The 20,981-nt window shown below is 42.1% G+C and overlaps 1 protein-coding gene across 1 annotated transcript in view; it reads right to left on the bottom strand.

Moving 5' to 3' along the window:
* The window catches only part of SLC9A2 (solute carrier family 9 member A2), a 41,782-nt gene that overhangs the window by 3,327 nt on the left and 17,474 nt on the right, over window positions 1-20,981 (bottom strand). The window contains exons 4-11 of the mRNA XM_032790284.2: window positions 13,253-13,470; window positions 10,570-10,772; window positions 9,598-9,687; window positions 8,229-8,299; window positions 7,040-7,201; window positions 6,114-6,210; window positions 5,085-5,216; window positions 2,934-3,024 (exon numbers count right to left, since the gene is read on the bottom strand). Coding sequence (XP_032646175.1) covers window positions 2,934-3,024; window positions 5,085-5,216; window positions 6,114-6,210; window positions 7,040-7,201; window positions 8,229-8,299; window positions 9,598-9,687; window positions 10,570-10,772; window positions 13,253-13,470 — 1,064 coding nt within the window. The remainder of the gene's footprint in view (window positions 1-2,933; window positions 3,025-5,084; window positions 5,217-6,113; window positions 6,211-7,039; window positions 7,202-8,228; window positions 8,300-9,597; window positions 9,688-10,569; window positions 10,773-13,252; window positions 13,471-20,981) is intronic.

The following is a 20,981-nucleotide window of genomic DNA, read 5'->3' as shown; positions in this document are numbered from 1 at the left end:
TATTGCATTTACCATTTACAAATGAATTGTGGTATTTCCTATATTTAAGTCAGTTAACGGTGCTTTAAATCTATTTTTAATAGTATTTAAGAGGAGTATATTGTGGGACTGTCATAGGAACGGTACCCATTAGTACTCTTCACAGCATTTCTCTTGCACAAAGGAGGAAGAGGTCAACAAAATATATCCTCATATAATTGGCCATCCACCCACATAATTTCATAGAAAGAAAACCTTCCTCCACCTCTGGTGGCAGGCTTATCGCTTTTTTTTCTAAATGTGTCAAATTATATATTTTTTGACAATTGAATAATCTTGAGGCACATTTCCTTTTCAATGTTTAATTCTAGGTGACAGTGGATGACCTCTGTAGACAGAGCTACAGAATAAAAGGCATCATTACATTCCAGGAGAGCAAAGACATAATTACCAACTTGCAAGGACATGATCCATTGCTAAACTTGTGGGGGGAGTCATATTCCACTAATTATGGTGGGCAGTATGGTCTGGAAATGTTACTGAATCTAAATGTATTGCATCTTCCAGGGGTAGCTCTTGATTGTTACTTTACATGGAAGAGAATCAGATGGATCAGGTTCTAGCTACTTATAAATTATAATAAAAATAATATACAGGGCAAGCCAGAGATGTTCCACTGAAACTGTTTTTCTATGGAAAACTCAGATTACAAGAAAACGAAATTTTTCACAAAGACTGTCTACTTTTCATGGAATATTAAAAATTTTTTGGTGAGAAACCAAATGCCTAAACACTGGTTTGGCAAACACTGAGATATTTGGGGTGTGAAATACATTACACTGTCCAGAAAGACACATCATCCAAAGGGTGTTAAATTCATCCATGGATCAGCGTTCTGGGCCAGTTGCCATAGTAACACTCAGCTTGTCAACAGTGCTCCATTTATAGCAGAAAAAGCACTTTGTAAAAGAGGGTAAGTAGTATCCCCCTTTTGCAGATTGAGAAACTGAGGCACAGAAAGACACAGTTATGTGCCCACGGTCAGTGGCAGAGCTGCAGTAGAATGTGAGGGTCCTAACTCCTATCAGATGTTCAAATAACCTATCCACTGATTATGGCTCCTGTTCACCTGGTTTGGACTAGGTGTTCTCTTTGGACAATAGTCTGTGGATCTAAGATTTCATTCTTTCTAATGCCCGTGACAATGAATCTTATCTGCTGTGTGTGGGGAGTAAAGCAGAGAAGATTCTCATTTTTTAGCATCAAAGTTTGGGGTGAAAGGAGAAGCGGGCAGGATGTTAGCATCTCACCCCATGGAAATCTTTAAAGGAGATAATCCCTGTAGTGAACATATAAGCAGAGAAAGTCTGAGACACTGAAACACAACAGGAACCCAATCCTGCAAACCCTCACTCACATGAGTAGGCTTGACTCCTGTGTGCTTGTTCTCACTGAACTAAATCATAATCTCTCATTGACTTCAGTGGTACAGAACTGCTGCCATGAGAAATCTCACTGACTTTTATGGGAGTAGTTATATAAGGACTGCTCTCATGAGTAAAGGTTTGCAGGACTGGTCCTTAAATGCAGATATCCCCTTCAATAAGAAAAAGGGAATCATGGCGGAAATGTGTATTTTGAAGACATGTGAATCAAGAACTAAATATTTTGTTTTCCAAATCTTTGTTGCCCTGATTTATTTGTGCTGTTTCTTCTGACTCCCTTTTCAAATGATGTGACCACTTTTATCTTACTCTCACCTACAGAATACCGAGAATGGAATCGTGGCCTCATTGCAGTCAATGACAGAACTCCCATTGGCTTCCACAGAGCCAAGATTTCACCCACAGGGTCCAGGCTCTTGTTCTCACCATTTCCCCCTAACTTGCCCCCAGTTAAGTATATTCTGCCACCACTAAACTTTATTGGAGCAAAAAAGTCACTTCTAATTCATTCTGCTAATTATCAATAACTTATTTTATCTTAATTTTTAATTAGCACTGGTATGTCTTAATAGCCCCATAAGAGCAGTATTTGCAATGGCAAATTAACACAGTACCATCTTAGGCAGTTGTCCCCAAACCATGGGGCATGCCCCACCTAGGGGGGCACAGAGGAACTTTCAAGGGGGCGTGTGGCGGGGTCTGGGCCAGCTCCCGCAGGGAGGGAGTGCCATCCAGCCCCATGCTGCTCCCAGCCCAGCTCTGACCCCAACCACAGCTTCACTCTGCCCCCAGCCCAGCTCCACCCCCAGCCACAGCTCCACTGCACCCCCAGCCTGGCTCCGGTCCCAGACGCAGCTCCACTCCATGCCCAGCTTTGCCCTCATTCCTTCTCCACCCCCAGGCCAGCCCCTCCCTTATCCCCAGTTCAGCCCCCAGCACCACCTTCAGCTCTAGGATGACCAGACAGCAAATGTAAAAAATCAGGATAGGGATGGGGGGTAATAGGCACCTATATAAGAAAAAGACCCAAAAATTGGGACTGTCCCTATAAAATCGGGACATCTGGTCACCCTATTCAGCCCAAGCCCCTCTGCTGAGCCAACTGTGCATAATGGGGCGGGAGAGGGGTTTGGTGCAAACAGATTCCATTACTGGTAAGGGGGTGGACAGGTGTGACAGGAAAAGTTTGGGCACCACTGCTCTAAGGTGACATTACAAAAATGCTTACAATAGCTGCTTTTCATCTGAATAGTGCTGAGGTCTTAAAAACAACTGAAGAAGTTACTGAATCTATAGTTTAGGAGCAAGGATATGGGCACAATCCTGCAAACCTTCACCCAACAAGTAATCCTTATTCATGTGAGTAATTACATTAATGTGAATGCAATTGCTTGCACGCGTAAGGATTACTCATATGGGTAAATGGGGCCCTATCTGGGGAGTCTGTCCATTCCAAATATACAATATAGTAGGCTGTGCTGCCGCTGGTATCAGACCACGTTGCATTACCTCTAAAAGATGTTTTATTCCTTATTCGTAATTTCTCTGGCAGTCTAGCGTCTTTAGGCAGGGACAGAAACCGTGTTGCTTTGGTGATAGCCTGTATAAATAAATGCAGGAAGTGTTAAATTATATTAGAGTGAAATATCACACAATGAACACCAGAAACACAAGCAAGACATCTGAAAGGGTTTGTCTACCTTAGGAAAAGAGTTGAAGGCTCGGCTGAGGTTAGCAAACACATAATAGTTAATCATGATCTTTTCCCACCATAGACCTAGGTTAATCTTTTGCCTCAGTTTAGCTGGCTGAGGCCTACCCTAGCCAATGGGAAGCTAAGGTTAATGTCAGCCAGCTAAACCAAAATACAATATGTTAATATGCATCTATACTAGACTGGATAGGTCAGAGTTAGTTACATGTTCATTAACCCCAACCTTTCCTTGACCACTTTTGCTAATGTAGGAAAACCCAAAGTTTTTCTACACACATTCTCTATTTAGAACTTTATTACTCAGTTATTAAAATTAGCTCAAAGTTGGCTTACAAACTCTCAGAGCAGGAACAAATCTAGGCCCTGATCCTGTAATCATCGATATAGCTGAGTAATTTGAGATATCTGACTAATCCCAGTGAGGTCATGGGGCAACTCACTGCACAGAGTTAAACACATTTAACTGTTTGCAAGATCAGAGCCTAAAGGCCTCGCTCCTGCAAAGTGCTGAGCCATTAAAATCAGGTGGAGTTGAAGACAGTCAGCAACTGGTGGTAGGTAGCTTACAGCATACGACTCTTAATTTTTTATCTACAATTTCTCAGGTGAATCCAGTTTGTGGAAGTTAAAGTAACACTGTCAAGAGATTTTTAAAAAAAAAATCTGCCATCTTTCCCTATCTACCCTTCCCACTCATTGTGTACCCAAAAGAAACTTGAAATTGAAATCATTTCCTAGCAGACATTTGTCCTCTGGATACTGTAGTGCTACCCACGAGCACTGAGCTGAAGGCATATTGGTTAAGTAAAAAAAAAAAAAAATCCAGCATTATTTAAGAAAAATTATTTAAAAAATTACTGTCTGTGCATTTTGACAATCTGACTTGGACCCCCTGTTTCTTTTCCCACCCATAAAATGTCTTTGTCCTGTATTTCTCCCTGGTATCCCTGGCTAGTAAATCAGTTATTTGCATGACCAAAGCAATGTGTAGCCATGGCTGCAGTGACAGGAAAATATTGTGCTTCCAGAACAAGATCCAGTGTTACACTAAATGCCATGGTAGCCTCAATAATGATGATAACCAAATACAGTGATTCTTGCAGATGTCATTCTGACCTCAGCTGTAACAATGAGTACAGCAATTACCAAGTAATCATGGAATGCAAAAATAAATATTCAAAGAATGGTTAATTTTCCTTTCTCCTAAAGTGGGTAGATGGATTGATTTCAAAGCAGCTGCCAGTGTGGCCTCTGCTGGAAGGCGCTTTCCCCCTATTCTTTCAGATATGACCTGTGATTGTTGCAGTACAGGTTGACTCGGCCCTTCAAATGGCATCATTTGAAGGAGAATAAATAGCATACCATGCAGTTTACTTGGTGGGCAGAGGGGGTCCTTTATGTGCCTCCTCAAAGCTGGAGGGCTTACGTGCTCTCTGTGGCTATTGCAGAATGCCTGGCACTTTTCAAATGAGGGGGGTGGTCTGGTCAGCTTGGTCAATATTTGTCCTCTTTACATTGTTGCGGCGCATCCTATGGACAGATTTTCTGCCTCAGTGCCACTGTCTATCTCAGCCAAGCAGGCTCTATTAACATACAGATGCACCTTCACAGTGAGAAGAGAGAGGTCTGTAGTGCTACGTGTATGAAGTTTGTGAAGTTCTCTGTGGACATTTCAGATGACAGCGGCAACAGAACCTCACCCTGCAACATGTTCCACACAGATGCAACTGCATGGAGCTCTGTGGAGGTAAATGGGGCTTCACACAAGCTCCAGGGCTCGTGCACAGAACAAGGTGCAAGATCAGAGCCTAAGTGTCAGTATTACAAATGACTAATTTTTACTTGTTCCCTTGCACATTCAAGTTTTCCTGTGTTTCCAGGAGACATTTTGCATGATATTTAGCTATGACGAGTTCTTTTCTACAAACATACTAAAATGCAAATACCGGTCTGTCCCTAGACAGGCTGCGAGTTTTCTTTATACTCTCCCGCAGGCTGTGCCGGCGACGGATAAGAATTTCTTTGGCCTGTTTTTCATTTGCATCTGCAGCCAGGCTGTGTCTGTTATATGACATCGTCTGAAAAACAAAGGCAGTGGTAACGTTTTCAAAAGCACAATGGCAAATGCATTGACGATTTACAAACAGCATAAAATACACTCTTTGCTTTAACGTTTTATTAAGCATCACAAATATCTTCCAAACCAAATCACATTAAAAATTGATTAAGGACCGTCTGAGTGACTAGGTTAATGTTAGTTTAGTCATCTGTTCCATGGGCGTTCTGTTCGGCACCTGCCTTTGTTAAACCTGCCAATATTTATCATGAAAAAGAATTGGGAAAAAATGGCTTAATACAGTGTTTATGCCAGACTCACACTAGCTCATTCAATGTGTCAATAGAGGACACTCGTTTGAAGATGATAAGATCAGTCACCAAAGGGGGAAATATTTTCAGCTCTAGTGAGCTGAAGCCAGCTCCTCATTTGAACACTTTCCAAAAACACAGACACACAAACCATTTTAGCCACAGGAGGGTGTAAGAACAGAGTCCTTTTTGCTTTTATGTCATGACTTTCTCAGCTCATCAATTCGCACTCTCAAATGGAAACAACCACACAACCACTGAAAATGAGCAGAGCAATCTCACATCAAGAGCTGACCAAAACACTGGCATGACAGAACTGGGACAAAACTGGGGTTTGGTTTCATGGGGTTGTGTGCACATAAACCTTCAAAAGTAAAGTAAATAAGCTGATTGTAATGTAACAGCACCCATACAAAGGTATAAATGCCCGTAAAGCCCTTATGGCTTATTGTGAACATAAAAGGGAGAGATCCTCTACTGGCATAAATCCAAATGAAGCTCCACTGATTTTCACCAGCTGAGAATCTGGTCTGAGAATGGATTTTACAGATGATCTTTACATTCAAAATTGATGTGGGACATTTTATTAAGTATAACTTCACCCTTACTCGATGTCGTATTTGATAGAGATTCTTTGTTAATATTTCTCGCATATTATCCATTTCAGCAGGGGAAATTGGCCTTACTTTATCTTCCAGATAGTCACTGTTGAAAAGTAGAAAAAAAGAGAGAGAGAGAGAGAAATGCTTTATATCTGATCATACAAATTACCAATTTTCTTCCTTAGAGATAAAAATAACATTTTACATAGCGGGAATTTTTATTGTTTTTTACAAGATGAAGGGTGTAATCCTGATTCCATTGAAATCAATGGCAAAGCTCAAAACTCACCCAAAAATGTCATGCTCTCTCAAAATTCTGTACAGGTTGGATTAAACTACAGATTTGCTTGAGATACTTTTCAAAGTGCCCCTGAAATCTTCTTTCCAGCTGCTGTACCCAGGGCTGGCCCTAGACCAAATGGACCCCGCCCCCAATTTGTTAAACTTTTGACTAACTTACAGCAACTTGAGCCCAGTGCCCCCCAAGCCCAGCACCCTGGGTGGTCGCCTGCCCCTAAATCAGGCCATGGCTGTACCAGCTGCTTTCAGAAGGGCAGGCACTGACTCAGAATTTAGACTCAGCTCCGTATGGGAATGTGCTGCACTCTGGGATACTTGTGCCATCAGACTCTTCAACCTGAAAGAGCAAAGGTCACCTTCAGTCTCTGTGGGCTGAAGGTGAAACTGAGCAACAATGAATCCCTTCACTTCTCTTAGTGGGCCAGTGCCCAAGCGACCCCAAAGCTACAGCCACCACTCCCGCTGATGGCATTCATTTTAGATTCATCGTGGGCAAAATGGTAATTGCACAGTTAATGTAAAGCAACACTAGGATACCAGCCTTAAAGAAGATATGATCCCTGTACAGCAATGGTGTAGTATAATAAACCCACACACCTACACGGAGATTCATCCACACTGACTTTACTCACTTGAGAGAAGCTGAGGACGGGACTGTACTTATCATCCCACTTTCTGCCATCTCAATGGCGTGTTTGATTTCCAGCTTCTTGTACAGGGAAACAATGCTGGATTTGGGCTGGTTCTCCCGGATTAGAAGTCTCCGCAGGAATTTATTGTCAAATTTTTTAAACCTGTGGGGAAGGCAAACCAACCCAACCAGTTAGCTTCTGTTACAAATAGTGTGGGAAAGCAAATATTCCACATCTACAGTGATGGGGATGGAGGTTACTCTCTGCGGGATGGATTTCTGGCCACGTCAAACAAATATCAATGAATGAGGTAATCAAGGATCAAGTAAATTTTTCTCTGCTGGGACTTGCCTCTGTGTGGGCTCTTCCATTGATCCTCTAATGGTGACCTTTAGCTTTTAATTGTGTTGGCTTATTGACAATTATTATTTTTAATTAGCAATTTACCTAAAAGACAAGGGAGCAGTAAATATTACTGTAATAGCGACAAAAAGGCCTTGGCTTGAACTCACTGCCTTTCATGCTCTGAACTTTTAATGGTCTCCTGAAAAAGAATATTCAATTTTGTTAAAAGTTCTCGCCTCTAGTGTAGCAACTGGATGCTTACTGAACCACTACTGATCCTCCTTCTCCTTACTAAGTTTGAAATAAAACGGTCAAGAACCACGCAACAGACAATCTGCTGTTCTGATATTCAACTCTTTCAGGCACCTCAAAGTCAACTAGTTCCTGAATCTTCCTGTGACAAGATCCAAAGGACTCTACTTGGTTTCCACCAAGCAAGGAGCTAACCCTGTGCTTCAACATTACAAAGCTGTACAGGCTGGAATACCAAAGCAGGCTGGGGACTACAGGTTTACACAAACTCTCAAAAGCCATACAAAAAACATTGCAAAAAGAGCCAGAAATGGGGAACGAATGGTTTGAGGTGATGGAATTCCATAGCTGGGGTCAGAGGGCTGGGTTTTTACCCAGCCTTAGGTTTTTGTTCTGTTTTCTTGTGGTTTTGTAAAACTATTTTGGTCTCACTGTGTAACCCATGCATGCTAAAACCAAAGCAAACAGGAGTAAAACCCCGAGGAGTAAATCTGCTGCCCGACTGGCTGCTTTTGCTGTTTGTGAGCCAGCTCATCCACTCAGCCAAATTAGTCTCCCATCTACCGTAAAGAGTTTTAAATAACATTCTTACTTATCTTTCCAAAAGTTGTGACCCCAGTGTCCACAAACATCTTCAATTCCAGTCTTCACATGATCAAAGAACTAAAGGCAAAAATACAGATTCATTATGAATTCCCATGGACATCATTTGGCTTGCTCTTAGATATGATTCTTTAATGATAGCTTAGTTAAATCACTAAAGTCTTGTCTGTATTAGAAAAGTTTAACTCAATCAATTCAAAAGTCAATTGAGTTAAACCAGTGCAAATCTGTAAAGTAGAATCACAGAACCACAGGGTTAGAAGGGACTCCAAGTGTTAATAGATGCCCTAAAACCTGTTTAGTCTGTGTTTAAATTTCTTCAGATTGAGTGGAAGGATTATCAAGTGATTCAAGCACTAGCCTAGGACTCAGGAGACCTGGTTTTAATGTCCTGCTCCACCACAAACTTCCTGTGTGACCTTCGGGCAAGTCACTTAGAATACGTTTACACTGCACCTAGGAGCAAGCCTCACAGCCCAAGTGTACAGACTTTTGCTAGCAGGACTCATGCTAGCATGCATAAAAATAGCTGTATAGACACTGCTTTGATGTTGTAACTTGGGATCTCAAATGGGGGTGGGTGGGAGGGGCTTAAGAGCCTGAGCTCCAGCCCGAGCAGCAATGTCTACACAGTATTTTTAGTGTACTAATGTGGTCCCCGCTAACAGGAGTCTCTGGACTTGGGCTCAGAGCCTCACTTCCAGATGCAGTGTACACATCATCAGGATTAGACCGTCAAAGGAATTTAGGTTCCTAAATTCCACTGAAATCAACTGAAGTTCAGTGCCTGAACACCTTTGGGAATCTGAGCCTTCAACGCTCTATGCTTCAGTTCTCCATCTGTAAAATGGAGATAATAGCACTTCTCTACTGCTCAGAGGTATTCTGTGGGTAAATACATTACAAATTGTGGTACACCCAGAGTGGAATTCACAAACGTATTTAGGCATCTAACTATGGGAGTATGTATCTTGGATTCAGAGAGAAATTGATGTAAGGTAGGGTTAAACTGGTCTAAGTGTGTCTACATTAGGGTTTGCACTGGTTTCACTAGTTGAATTTAATATCAAATTAGTTAAACATATGCCACTGTTCTAGCACAGACAAGTTCTACAACTGTAGCAAATTTGTATATAAAGAGTAAAAGGAATGTAATTTTATCACAGCAGATCAACACTTTAAAAAATCAACAATCCAAAGGCAAATTATATGTATATATATATAAAAAATAAAGTTTATCTCTTTGTGGCACATGCACATTACTGGTCAAATCTGGTCCTACTGAAGTCAATGGGAGTGTTGCAATTGCCTTCAATAGAACCAGGATTTCACCCTATAATGCTAAAGCTATGGCATACCCGATTGTAAATTTCTTCACTGACTACTGGCTGCTTTTTATTCGATCTTTTAACATCAAGAAACTCCACCAGTGGGCGAATTGTTATTCCCTGTCCAGAAAACAGAAAAAAAAAATCTTTGTTGACTCATAGACATAAAGGAATAGAGACATGCATTTCAGCCATTTGCCTTCTTTTTTTTTCAGTTAAAACTGTGACAACCAGCCTGGGGGAGTCTTCATGGCTCCTCAAAGACAAGTATGGTACAGTAGTTTCAAATATGAATTCACCCCTGTAATTAGCAAGTGTTGCATTTAGTCAGCAATGTGCTCCCTCACATAATACAGTCCCCACAAGCAAAGCAGAAGTGAAGGGAATCTCCAGATTATGATTGATGTCCATAAAAAAAGGATGCATTCATCTGACAAATCCTATTGGTGACTTGCCACTTGCTAATGGCAACCATTTTTTTCCAATAAAAGTTTTTCAAGAATTGCATGATGAAGAAAAACAATCAGCTTTTGAAACCAGAAGCAAAACTTTCTTATTTCAAATGCAAATTTGCTACTTTCTCCGTCAGCTATTGTTTTAGAAATTGAAACTCAGGGCTGACTAAATAGTAATATGGAAATTAATATTGAAGAGTAGGTGATAGTGGAATTTTTGGTTAGTATTTATCCTCAGTTGGTTATTTTAAGAGAAGGCACCAACTTCTGGCTTGCCCAACATGCTATGTTGGCTTTTAACATTTATTTATGGAGGAAATGTCTTCTTTTTATTTTAGTGCTACTTACACATTAACATAAGCTGTTAATAAATACCTGACACATCTTTGCTGCCTGGCTGCTGGCTACACTGCATTTTTAGGTATGGTCATATGACAAAACCCTCTGAAAAAGGCTCATTCAGGCAGATTAAATGTTTCGATTTTCTTCCAAATGCTTCTTCACAAAACATCTGGGAAGCAAAACCTGACAGGAGGAGAGTTCTCACCTGAATGAAAACGGTAAAGAATATCACCACAATAGTAGCAGTAATGAACAATTTCTTTCTGGGGATCACAGCAACAGGAAGCAGAAATACAAGAGAAAAACAGATGGCTCCTCGGAGACCTCCATAGGCAATAATGAACTGGTCCTTAAAAGTTAGAGGAATTGTCCGGAACATGTTAATGATCTGAGTCAAAACAAAAACACCTGAGGAAAGGATGAAGACAACAGTCAAAGGGAAAACGGAGGTGACATGGAAAGCCTCATCGTTGCTGATGTTTATTTTTATGACACAGAGTTTGTTTTTGTTTGTTTGTTTTTTAAGAAAGGAACTATCTGTTTACCAGATTGAGAGACTTTTAGTTTAAAACATTGGGTAACATTTTCAAAAGTGCCTAAGAGACTTAGGAACCCAAGTCTTATTTTCAAAAGTGATGTAAGCACTCCAGTGGCTAAGTCTTATTGAAAATCAATGGACTTTAGCTCCTAAAGGCTAGATTTACAAAGGTATTTAGGCACCAAGGTGCATCTGGTGAAATTTATATAAGCGTCAAAGTTGGTTAGGTGCCTAATTCCCACCGAAAGTCTATGGGAGCTCAGTTAAACTCCTAAGGACTAGATTCACAAAGGAACTTAGGCACAGTGGTGCTGTGTGTCACAACACCTAACTGTTACACAGCTAGAAATCATCAGCATTCACAGTCAGTTCCCCAGCCAAGCTAGCCTATGGGAGATGCTAAGGAGAGGGTTGTGTCCTAAGCCCCGCCTTTCTCAAGCTCAAGGAGTTCGACACCTAAATCCACATTGGACAGAGGCACCTCCCTCTGCTTTGGATTCTCAGCTGTGAACTCCCTTGAAATTAACTTCCTATGTTGTTTTTTGCAAGAAACCAGCGGGGAGAAGAAATAGGCGCTCCCTCGTAACCTTTAGCCCAATGGCACGATACTCACCTGGGATGCGCAAGACCCCTGTTTCAAGTCCTCCCTCCACCTGAGGGGGGGAAGGGAATCTGCCACTTCTCATGTTAGTGTCCTAGTCACTGGCCTATGGGACATTCTGATAGGGAGGGTTCCCTCACTCTCCTGTTGAAGCTGTTCCACTGTTCCATAAAATTAAAGAGGCATTGAAGGAGAAGGACAGGACTCTGCGTCTCCCACATCCCTGGTGAACACTAGGTGTCCTAAACACCAGACTATAGAGTCATTCTCAGTTTGTGTGCTTTCACTCTCTCTGGTCAATGACCCTTTAATTATTTATTCACAGTGGAACAGCTTCAACAGGAGAGACTAAGCCTCAGATCAGAATACCCCATAGCCAGTGGTTAATCCCTTCTCTCAGGGACAGAGGGAAAATAAGCTGGGCATCTCCCACATCCCAGATGAGTACTCTAGCCACTGGGCTAAAGGCTATGAGGGAGCTCTTCCTCCTCCCCCCATTTAAACAGACTGGATTGGGCCTGCAGACGAGTTAGATGGAGAAGCACCTATCCTCCTCTGGTATGTGCACTGCTCTGGAGTTTAGGCATCCAGACACCTAATGTGAGGCTGCAGTGTACATGTGCAGAGGTGGAAACATAGGTGCCTACAGAACTTTTAATCCAAAAACTCAGACATTGAGCTAGTTTGACACCTATAGGGTTGGTGGCAGCTGAGGGAGGTGGGGCTTGTGAATCCCAGTGGGGCCTGATTCTGAGATTTAGGTGCCTAAAGAGGCAGCTAAGCACCTAACTCCCTTTGTGAATCTAGTCCTAAATTACTAAAGCACTTCTGAAAATCCCACTAGATACTGATCTGAATTTTTAGGTGCCTAAATATCTTTGTAAACCTGGCCTTACATGCCTAAATAACTGTAAAAATGGGACTTAGACACTTTCAAAAATGTTACCTATTGTCTCCAACACACAAAGGCTCAAATCCTGGAAACAGTCACATGCTTACCTTTACCTGCATGAGTGATGAAGCCAATGGGTTATTCAAGTGACTAAAGTTAAGCATGTGCATAAATCTTTGCAGGATTGTGGCCCAGAACAGGAGAAGCCAAAACGACTCTTTAAAGGGTTTGTTTCTTCTCAACATACCAAAGACACTTTCTTCTTTTCTGGTTTAAGAACCATATAACACAGTAAACAGAAATTTAACTATGGTATCCCCCATTGTAATATTATTGGTATTTCTGACCATGACTGACTTGGATAAACATACAAAACATTAACTAACTCTTATTTGTTTCCTTTTTGCGACACTGCCAATAATTTTGGGAATTTTTCTTTCATTTTTTGTTTGTTTTTAAACCACTTTCAAAGAAAATGCTTGTGACAATGATGACGCTTTATGGTTATGGGAATTTATGGACTCTCACGCATTTCATGAGCACGAGACTGAGCTGAAAGTAATCTTTTGAAAGCAGACTAATCTCTTTGAAATAAAGGACATTTAAATGTAAGAAGACCACTTTGTGACCTGCTGAAACTCAGCTTTATCTATCCCTAGAGCTCTGACCTGAAGTCACCTGCCAATAGTGAGGGAAGAAGTTATTCGTCTCCCATATCCAGCACAAGCAGATATTTAGCTTTCCTCTATCCTACACAGATTAGCTATTACTTTTTCACAGGTCCTGTGCCACAAAAGATGCATGTTTCACTTGTAAAGAATGCTTAAGAACAAAGTTGGATGTCAAGACTTTCTTACCCAGTGCACGCCAGATCAAACAGAAGAGGAGGGTGAAGCTAACAAAGGCCCAATTCCATTCATGGTTTTTTCCAACCGTGGACACTCCCATGAAAATAAAGATCAGAGTCTCACTGACACTGCTCAGCATCTTCATGAAATACTTTATGGTTGTGTAGGACTTCTGGGAAACATTCTCCTCCACATACTTATTCATGGTCATGGCACAAGCTGTTATCCTGCAAAGTTAAAAGTTAGTGTTTAGTTTATTTTTTAAACCCATTCATCTAAAAAGAACACTACTGCAATATTCAGCTAATAAGGGATCCCTTTGATATTGGTCGTCTCTTAAATAATAAGCATAATTAATTCTACCAACTACCTATTTTCAATTATATATGTAGAATGTATTTATAGAGAGGGTTTTCCCCAAAGGTGTGTTTTCTAAAGAAGTATGAGTGTGGAGAACCTTTTCTCACAGGCTGATCCACACAGTCAAATGAAAGGCCCTCTGCAGGGTCACTCAAGATTCTAATGCTGAGTTTCCAAAACAAAGAAACACAATGCAAGACATCACACGTGTCCTTCAGCATACGTATGTTGCCAGCATGAGTGAGTGAAATGGGGATGTTCGGTACAATCATCCAACATATGAGGGAGGAAGCAAGGCTTACTAAGACAGACACAGACAGCAAGGGACAGGGACTTAGCAGTTTCTCTCTATTAAAGGACAACACTCATATTTCTCCCTTATTCCTCTATGTCCTCTGATAATTTATTTCTATGTCCTTATACATGATGGTCATAACTCAGTATAATGATCTATTTCTGTCATGGACTGACTCTGAGTAGGAAAGAGATGACAGGGTAAAAGGCTCAAAAAGGTCTCAGTGATTTAGGTGCCTAAGTTCCATTTTCAAAAGTAACTTAGGCACTCAGAAACCTAAATTTCACTGAAAGTCAATGGGATTTTGACTTTGAAGGAGTGACATTTTGATTTCTCGTATCAGAGGGGTAGCCGTGTTAGTCTGGATCTGTAAAAGCGGCAGAGAATCCTGTGGCACCTTATAGACTAACAGAAGTTTTGGAGCGTGAGCTTTCGTGGGTGAATACCCACTTCGTCAGACGCAGGTAGTGGAAATTTCCAGGGGCAGGTATATATATGCTAGCAAGCAAGCTAGAGGATACGGGTTAGTTCAATCAGGGAGGATGCAGGCCCTGTTCTAGCAGTAGAGGTGTTAAACCAAGGAGGAGAACATGGTTTCTGTAATTGGACAAGCCATTCACAGTCCTTTGTTTGTCCAGAGCGATGGTGTCAAATTTGCAGATGAACTGAAGCTTCAGCAGTTTCTCATTGAAGTCTGGTCCTGAAGTTTTTTGCTGAGGATGGCCACCTTAAGGGTCTGCTATAGTGTGGCCAGGGAGGTTGAAGTGCTCTCCTACAGGTTTTGTTATGTTGCCATTCCTGATACTTGATTTGTGTCCATTATCCTTTTCCGTAGTGACTGTCCGGTTTGGCCGATGTACATAGCAGAGGGCATTGCTGGCATATGATTGGCGTATATTACATTGGTGGACGTGCAGGTGAATGAACCAGTGATGGTATGGCTGATCTGGTTAGGTCCTGTGATGGTGTCGCTGGTGTAGATATGTGGGCAGAGTTGGCATCGCGTATTGCATGGATGGTTCCTGAGCTAGAGTACTATGGTACGGTGTGCAGTGCTGGTGAGAATACGTTTCAGGTTGGCAGGTTGTCTGTGGGAAGGTTGGCTTGCCACCCAAGACCAGTGAAAGTGTGGGATCATGTCCAGGATGGGTTGTAGATCCCTGATGATGTGTTTAGCCCCAGCTAAAACCCTCCAACATCATCAGGATCTACAACCCATCCTGGACAATGATCCCACACTTTCACGGGTCTTGAGGTGGCAGGCCAATCCCCTTGCCCACAGACAAACCTGCCAACCTGAAACATTCTCACCAGCAACTGCACACCGTCCATAGTAACTCTAGCTCATGAACCAATCATGCAATAAACCGCGATGCCAACTCTGCCACATATCTACACCAGCGACACCATCACAGGACCTAACCAGATCAGCCATACCATCACTGGTTCATTCACCTGCCAGTCCACCAATGTAATATACGCCATCACTATGCCAGCAAGCCCCTCTGCTATGTACCATCGCCAAACGGACAGTCACTCGGAAAGGATAAATGGACACAAATCAGATATCAGGAAGGCAACATACAAAAACTGTAGGAGAGCCACTTCAACCTCCCTGGCCACACTATAGCAGACCTTAAGGTGGCCATCCTGCAGCAAAAAAACTTCAGGACCAGACTTCAATGAGAAAACTGCTGAGTTCAGTTCATCTGCAAATTGACACCATCAGCTCTGACTAAACAAGACTGTGAATGGCTTGCCAATTACAGAACCAGTTTCTCCTCCCTTGGTTTTTCACACCTCTACTGCTAGCACAGGCCTCATCCTCCCTGATTGAACTAACCTCGTTATCTCTAGCTTGCTTGCTAGCATATATATACCTTGCCCCTGAAAATTTCCACTACCTGCGTCTGACGAAGTGGGTATTCACCCACGAAAGCTCATGCTCCAAAACTTCTGTTAGTCTATAAGGTGCCACAGGATTCTCTGCTATTTTGATTTCTGATTTCAAGGGAGTTAGGCTCCTAGAAGCTTTTTAAAATCCCACTTGGTACCTATCTGCATCTTTAGGCAACTAAATACCTTTAAAAGTCTGGCTGAAAGTCACTTTTGAAAATGGGACTTAGGTGCCTAAGTCACTTAGGCAGTTTTGAAAATCTTACCCCTTGTCTACAGAAGGACTTCAGCTGCCAGCGTAGCTGCCCCAGGGCAAATCCCTAATAATGCATGGCTATGTTTTATTGGTACCAGGGGCGGCTCTAGGCATTTTGCCACCCCAAGCATGGTAGGCAGGCTGCCTTCGGCGGCTTGTCTGCGGAGGGGGTCTGCTGGTCCTGCGGGAGGTCCGCCGAAGCCGTGGGACCAGCGGACCTTCTGCAGGCATGCCGCTGAAGGCAGGCTGCCTGCCGCCCTCATGGCGACCAGCAGAGCGCCCCTCCTGGCTTGCTGCCCCAAGCACGCACTTGGCATGCTGGTGCCTAGAGCCGCCCCTGATTGGTACAGGATGATTGGAACCAATGTGGTTTAATTCCAGCCTCAAAACCACAGTAACCTACACTTGTAGTGATCATACTGTACCACTGAAAACTATGTCAATAGTAGTTTTTTGCACTGGTGCAGCTACATCTGTGACTGAAATCCCATTGTAGAAAATACCCTATTTCTTTCATTCTGTTTTTCATATGTTCTGACAGCTGGTTTATTGTATCACAGGTCAAATGTCCATTTTTTTTCTTATACTTTGTGGGGATCACTCCTTTAGGGATTAGCTTTTCCCCAGGTGCCATCAGATGAACATCACATTGAGATTTTGAGGGCAGTACTCTCATACTTTCTGTGGTTTAATTTGACAACATGAGTGCTGCTAATATGTTTTCCATGGAGCTTACTATACTAAAACTATTGCCAGCTAATAATGCTTGTGATTTAGAGTATGTCTACACAGCAAATCAGCAGTGAGTCTCAGAGCCTGGATCAACTGACTTGGGCTTGCAGGGCTAATGCTGTGGGACTTCAAACAGCAGTGTACATGTCTGGAATCAGGCTGGAGCCTGGGCTTTGAAACCTGGTGAGGGGAAAGAGTCTCAGAGCCAGGGCTGCAGCCCAAGCCAAAACATCTACACTATTATTTTCAGTGCTGCAGCACAAGCCCCGTGAGCCCAAGTAAGTTGATCCAGGCTCTGAGACTTGCTGATGCAGGGCACTGTTTGCTGTGTACATGTACCCCTCGTGTCTTCCAGTTTTCAGATGGTCCTGTCCCTTCAGTATTCTGCAAGCTGCTCAAACAAACTTTTTAGTCGCTCAGCACTTATGTCATAATGGAATATTGCAAGCAATATATGAGCAGGCAAAGTGACATCCAAATAGATGGGCATAAGTATAGGAAGCTAAGTGACCAAGTATTTACCTCAGGTGTGTGTGTTGAGAGCATGATCCCTAGCTGAGACTATCAAACAACTGTCCCCCTTGATCTTATGTGTTTGTGGTTAAAGCGATATGCTGCCACCATACAGCTCTTTGCTGATTTCCCAGTTAAAAACTGGCTTCATATAAACCTGCATAAGAGTTTTTGGTCAAAGCACATGAAGCCAGTGGTTTGCAGATAGAGATGGAAAGACGTGTATCCATTTTGCCTTTCCGCATGTGGGCCCTGAAAAATATTCTGCACTAAAGCTGCACATCCCAGCATGAGACCATAATCCACTTCCTTATATGTTTAATGTGTTACAACACTCAGAGTCATAGAAAATTCTGGCTAAACTTGGACCTATACTCTTCATCCTTCTGGTATTTGGGACATTGTTTTCTGTTCTTCAGTAGGATAATGCCTCTTGTCTGTCTGTTGGAGAGACTTTCAGGAGAGAGGGCCCTCAACTGAGAATGTTCAGCCTCTAGTCACAGAGTCCCGTCTTTGAGACAGCCTTATCACCCCTGTCAGTCATAATCACCCCACTGGGGCACTGAAGGAGTGGCACTCATAACGAGAGGCCGGGCCAAACCCACTGAGGGCTCTAGAGATCTGAATCAGCATCTTTATACACATCCATAATTGAAAGGAGAGCCAATGCAAGGTACAGAACACAATGAGACAGCTTGTGCTCCCTTTATTTCTCTGGGTTTGAGGCTGTTGGAAGGTAGATCAGTTTCACTTTCTGAATAGCCTGTACTTTCTAGCTCAGGCATAGTATGCTGCAGTCATCCAGTCTGGAAGTGGCACTATGGGATAACCAGGACTAGGACTGTCTTCTTGTGGAAGATTTCCCTTTTCTAGTGGAAAGAGCAAACTAAATGTCCTTGAAAACCAAAGAGGGAAGAAGATATTTCTGGTGATAGACGATATCTGTGCATTCAAAATCATCAGTGAGTCCCAAATGACTTCAGAATAATGCACTACATTGAGCAGCTGTAGGAAGATGACAATGGGAGAAGTTGAGGTTATAGTTAGTGACACTTTCTAAAAGTGGTACCCTCTCCTACTAAAACTGCTTCTATCATTTCCTGATTTAGCTTGATCTTTTGTCCAGATTCCAACTTCCTTCAGATAATGGGAGACAGTGTTTTTGCTCTGGATGAGAAAGACTAATAGCTGAATATATTAAGTCCTTGACTCCTCTAGGATCCCTTGCCACAGCCAGAGCCATAAGTGGCTGATGAGTCTTACCCCAGTAAGGGGGTATCCAACTCTTCCCTCTCCCCCTGACGATGGAGAATGGAGGGGCAAGTCTGGAGCACAGTGTGCTCTGCTGATCCCTGACTAGCGGAATGGTTCCCAGGAGACTGCAGTATGATGATTGGAACTGGAAAAAGAGGAACAGGTTTCAGGAGGGAATGAGCTTAGCACAGAAATGGATGCCCAAAAATGCAAGTTGGGTGGGGCTAGGGCTAGGTCATTACCACTCACACAGCAGATCCTCATTGTGCAATACTGGCCCCAACATGCTTAATAACAATCTCTTTCCTACAATGCTGTCTTCCTGCAGCCTCACTCATTGCTAATGAAACAGAAACCAGTCAGTGCAATCTGGACCAGCCATTTGGCTCCTCTTTGAGGGCTGGCTCTGTCCCCGGACAAGCTGAGGATGGAGGAGGAATAAATCTAGTTTAGAGCTACCTTTGCATCCCCTGGCCCTCATCTGTGCTGAGCATGAGTTTGACATTGGTGAGAATCTTGTCCAATATCTCCTTATTGTATCCCCAGTGTTTTTATGCAGATGTTGAGTAAAACTGAAACTAGGATGTAGTCTCTGGGTCCCTCCAGTTGTGGGCTCTTTGGGAAAAGGAGCTCGGCATGACAGGCCAGGACCTGTCAGAGAAGAATGGGTGAAGATCTCATTCTTCCCCCCTCAACACCTTTGGTTTGGCCTGAAAGTACTGTCCATGATAATGTAGCCGTTGTCCATGATACTGTCATGATAATGTAGCCGTTGTCTTTTGCCAGGACTCACTAAGATTAGCCCAAAACCACTTTCAGAAGGCTGTGTGAAGCAAGGTGTCTAACCAATATAACATTCACCTTCCTGACTTCCTGATTTATTGGGGAGCCTGACCGTCACAGTGTACAAACTAAATAGAAAATGACATTAAAAGTTAGATTCTATTGATTCCCCTCTTAAACTTAATTCTTAGCATGATTACAGACATGTAGGAAAGCCCTGCAGCTCCAGGGTGAGTCGGCCAGTTTTGAGAGCAGTTTGTTTTTGGATCCTGAGCTAATGGAGACTCTGTGAGCGGATGTCTGAAAATAATCTGTCACCAGATTAATTTGTCCCTCTGTAACTTAATGCATCTCATATATTTAACCACTAAAATTTAAAGGGACAGCATCGTAATTTTTTATATATATTTTTTCAATACAATATTACTTTCACTTATTGAATATCAGTAACTGACTTAATTCAGTAATGTACCGAGATTGAGCAGTGCTATAAATCTTCATTAATCTTCAAATGATGATATGCTACAATTAGTCAATGTACAATTTTGCATTTGATAGCTCTTTAGATTAGTTACTTCTGTTTGAACAAAAAAATCCTATGTGAGTTTCTTCATTTGGAAAAATGAAATTACAAGATAGCTACCAAACTTCTAAAAGGTGCAAAATACAAACATTATTTTAATATTTTCTTTCCAATGGAGGTTAATATTGTCAACATAATCTGCGAGTGGGAAAGCCTAGGTGTTCTCTTCATTTTGTTTTGTACTTGCTGTTCACATCCAATTTACATGTAGCTCCTGCATTCTTTGCTCTCAGACTGTTGACTCTGCCATGTTAAAATCAGGAAAAGAATAAAGGACTGATTACCATCAAATTGTAGTTTGTCTCCCTTCAACTAATGTAAGTCCATTTGCACAAACAGTGCAGTTTCTGTTGTGGCTGGAATAAACTAGAGCTCTGGATTCAATCCTCAAGTTTCTTTGACCTACTAAACTTAACTGTAGTTTTAGTGCATGTTTCTTTTAGGCTGTTCATTCATTGTTGCAAAAAGAGAAACACATATTAATAATTCTGCTGTTTCACAGCCCTAATAAAGATTATAAACAGAAAATGTAGTTTTATAATTTGAGGTGGGACTAAACTGAAAAGTTCAGCTCCGCTGCTACTGTTTCTAATTCATGGTTTTGATTCGGGCCCAGCTCTAATTACACCATAATACATCTCCTCGTCTTCAGAAGAGAACACCCTAATAGGGACTATCTAGAGATGATTAATCCATTACAACATACTATTTTTTATGAGTCATCTGGCCAGGAGTTATAAATGGCTGTTTCAAGAATCACTAGTCCTCATGACAAGTATGTTGCATGGGATATTTTGGCTAAAAGGAAAAGGCATTAACTCCTTTTTTTCCTCTTCTCCTCTGGCTTCAATCAATTTCCCAGCTGCACACAGGTGAGGAGACAGGATCAGTAGATATTATTTATTTGATAATGCTGCATTTTCTTTTCCAGTAATTTACCAGTGCCATAGCTTCAGTGTTTCTTTCATTCAGGCAAATGGAAACTGGATTTTAGAAGTTCAGGGCTAAGTGGCTGTGATGCATGAAAACCGAGAGCTGAGGGGTGGGGGGAAGAATTTATCTGAAT

Source organism: Chelonoidis abingdonii, chromosome 1 (assembly GCF_003597395.2).
Source record: "Chelonoidis abingdonii isolate Lonesome George chromosome 1, CheloAbing_2.0, whole genome shotgun sequence".
Classification (NCBI taxonomy): domain Eukaryota; kingdom Metazoa; phylum Chordata; order Testudines; family Testudinidae; genus Chelonoidis; species Chelonoidis abingdonii.
This window is presented reverse-complemented; position numbering and strand designations above follow the sequence as displayed.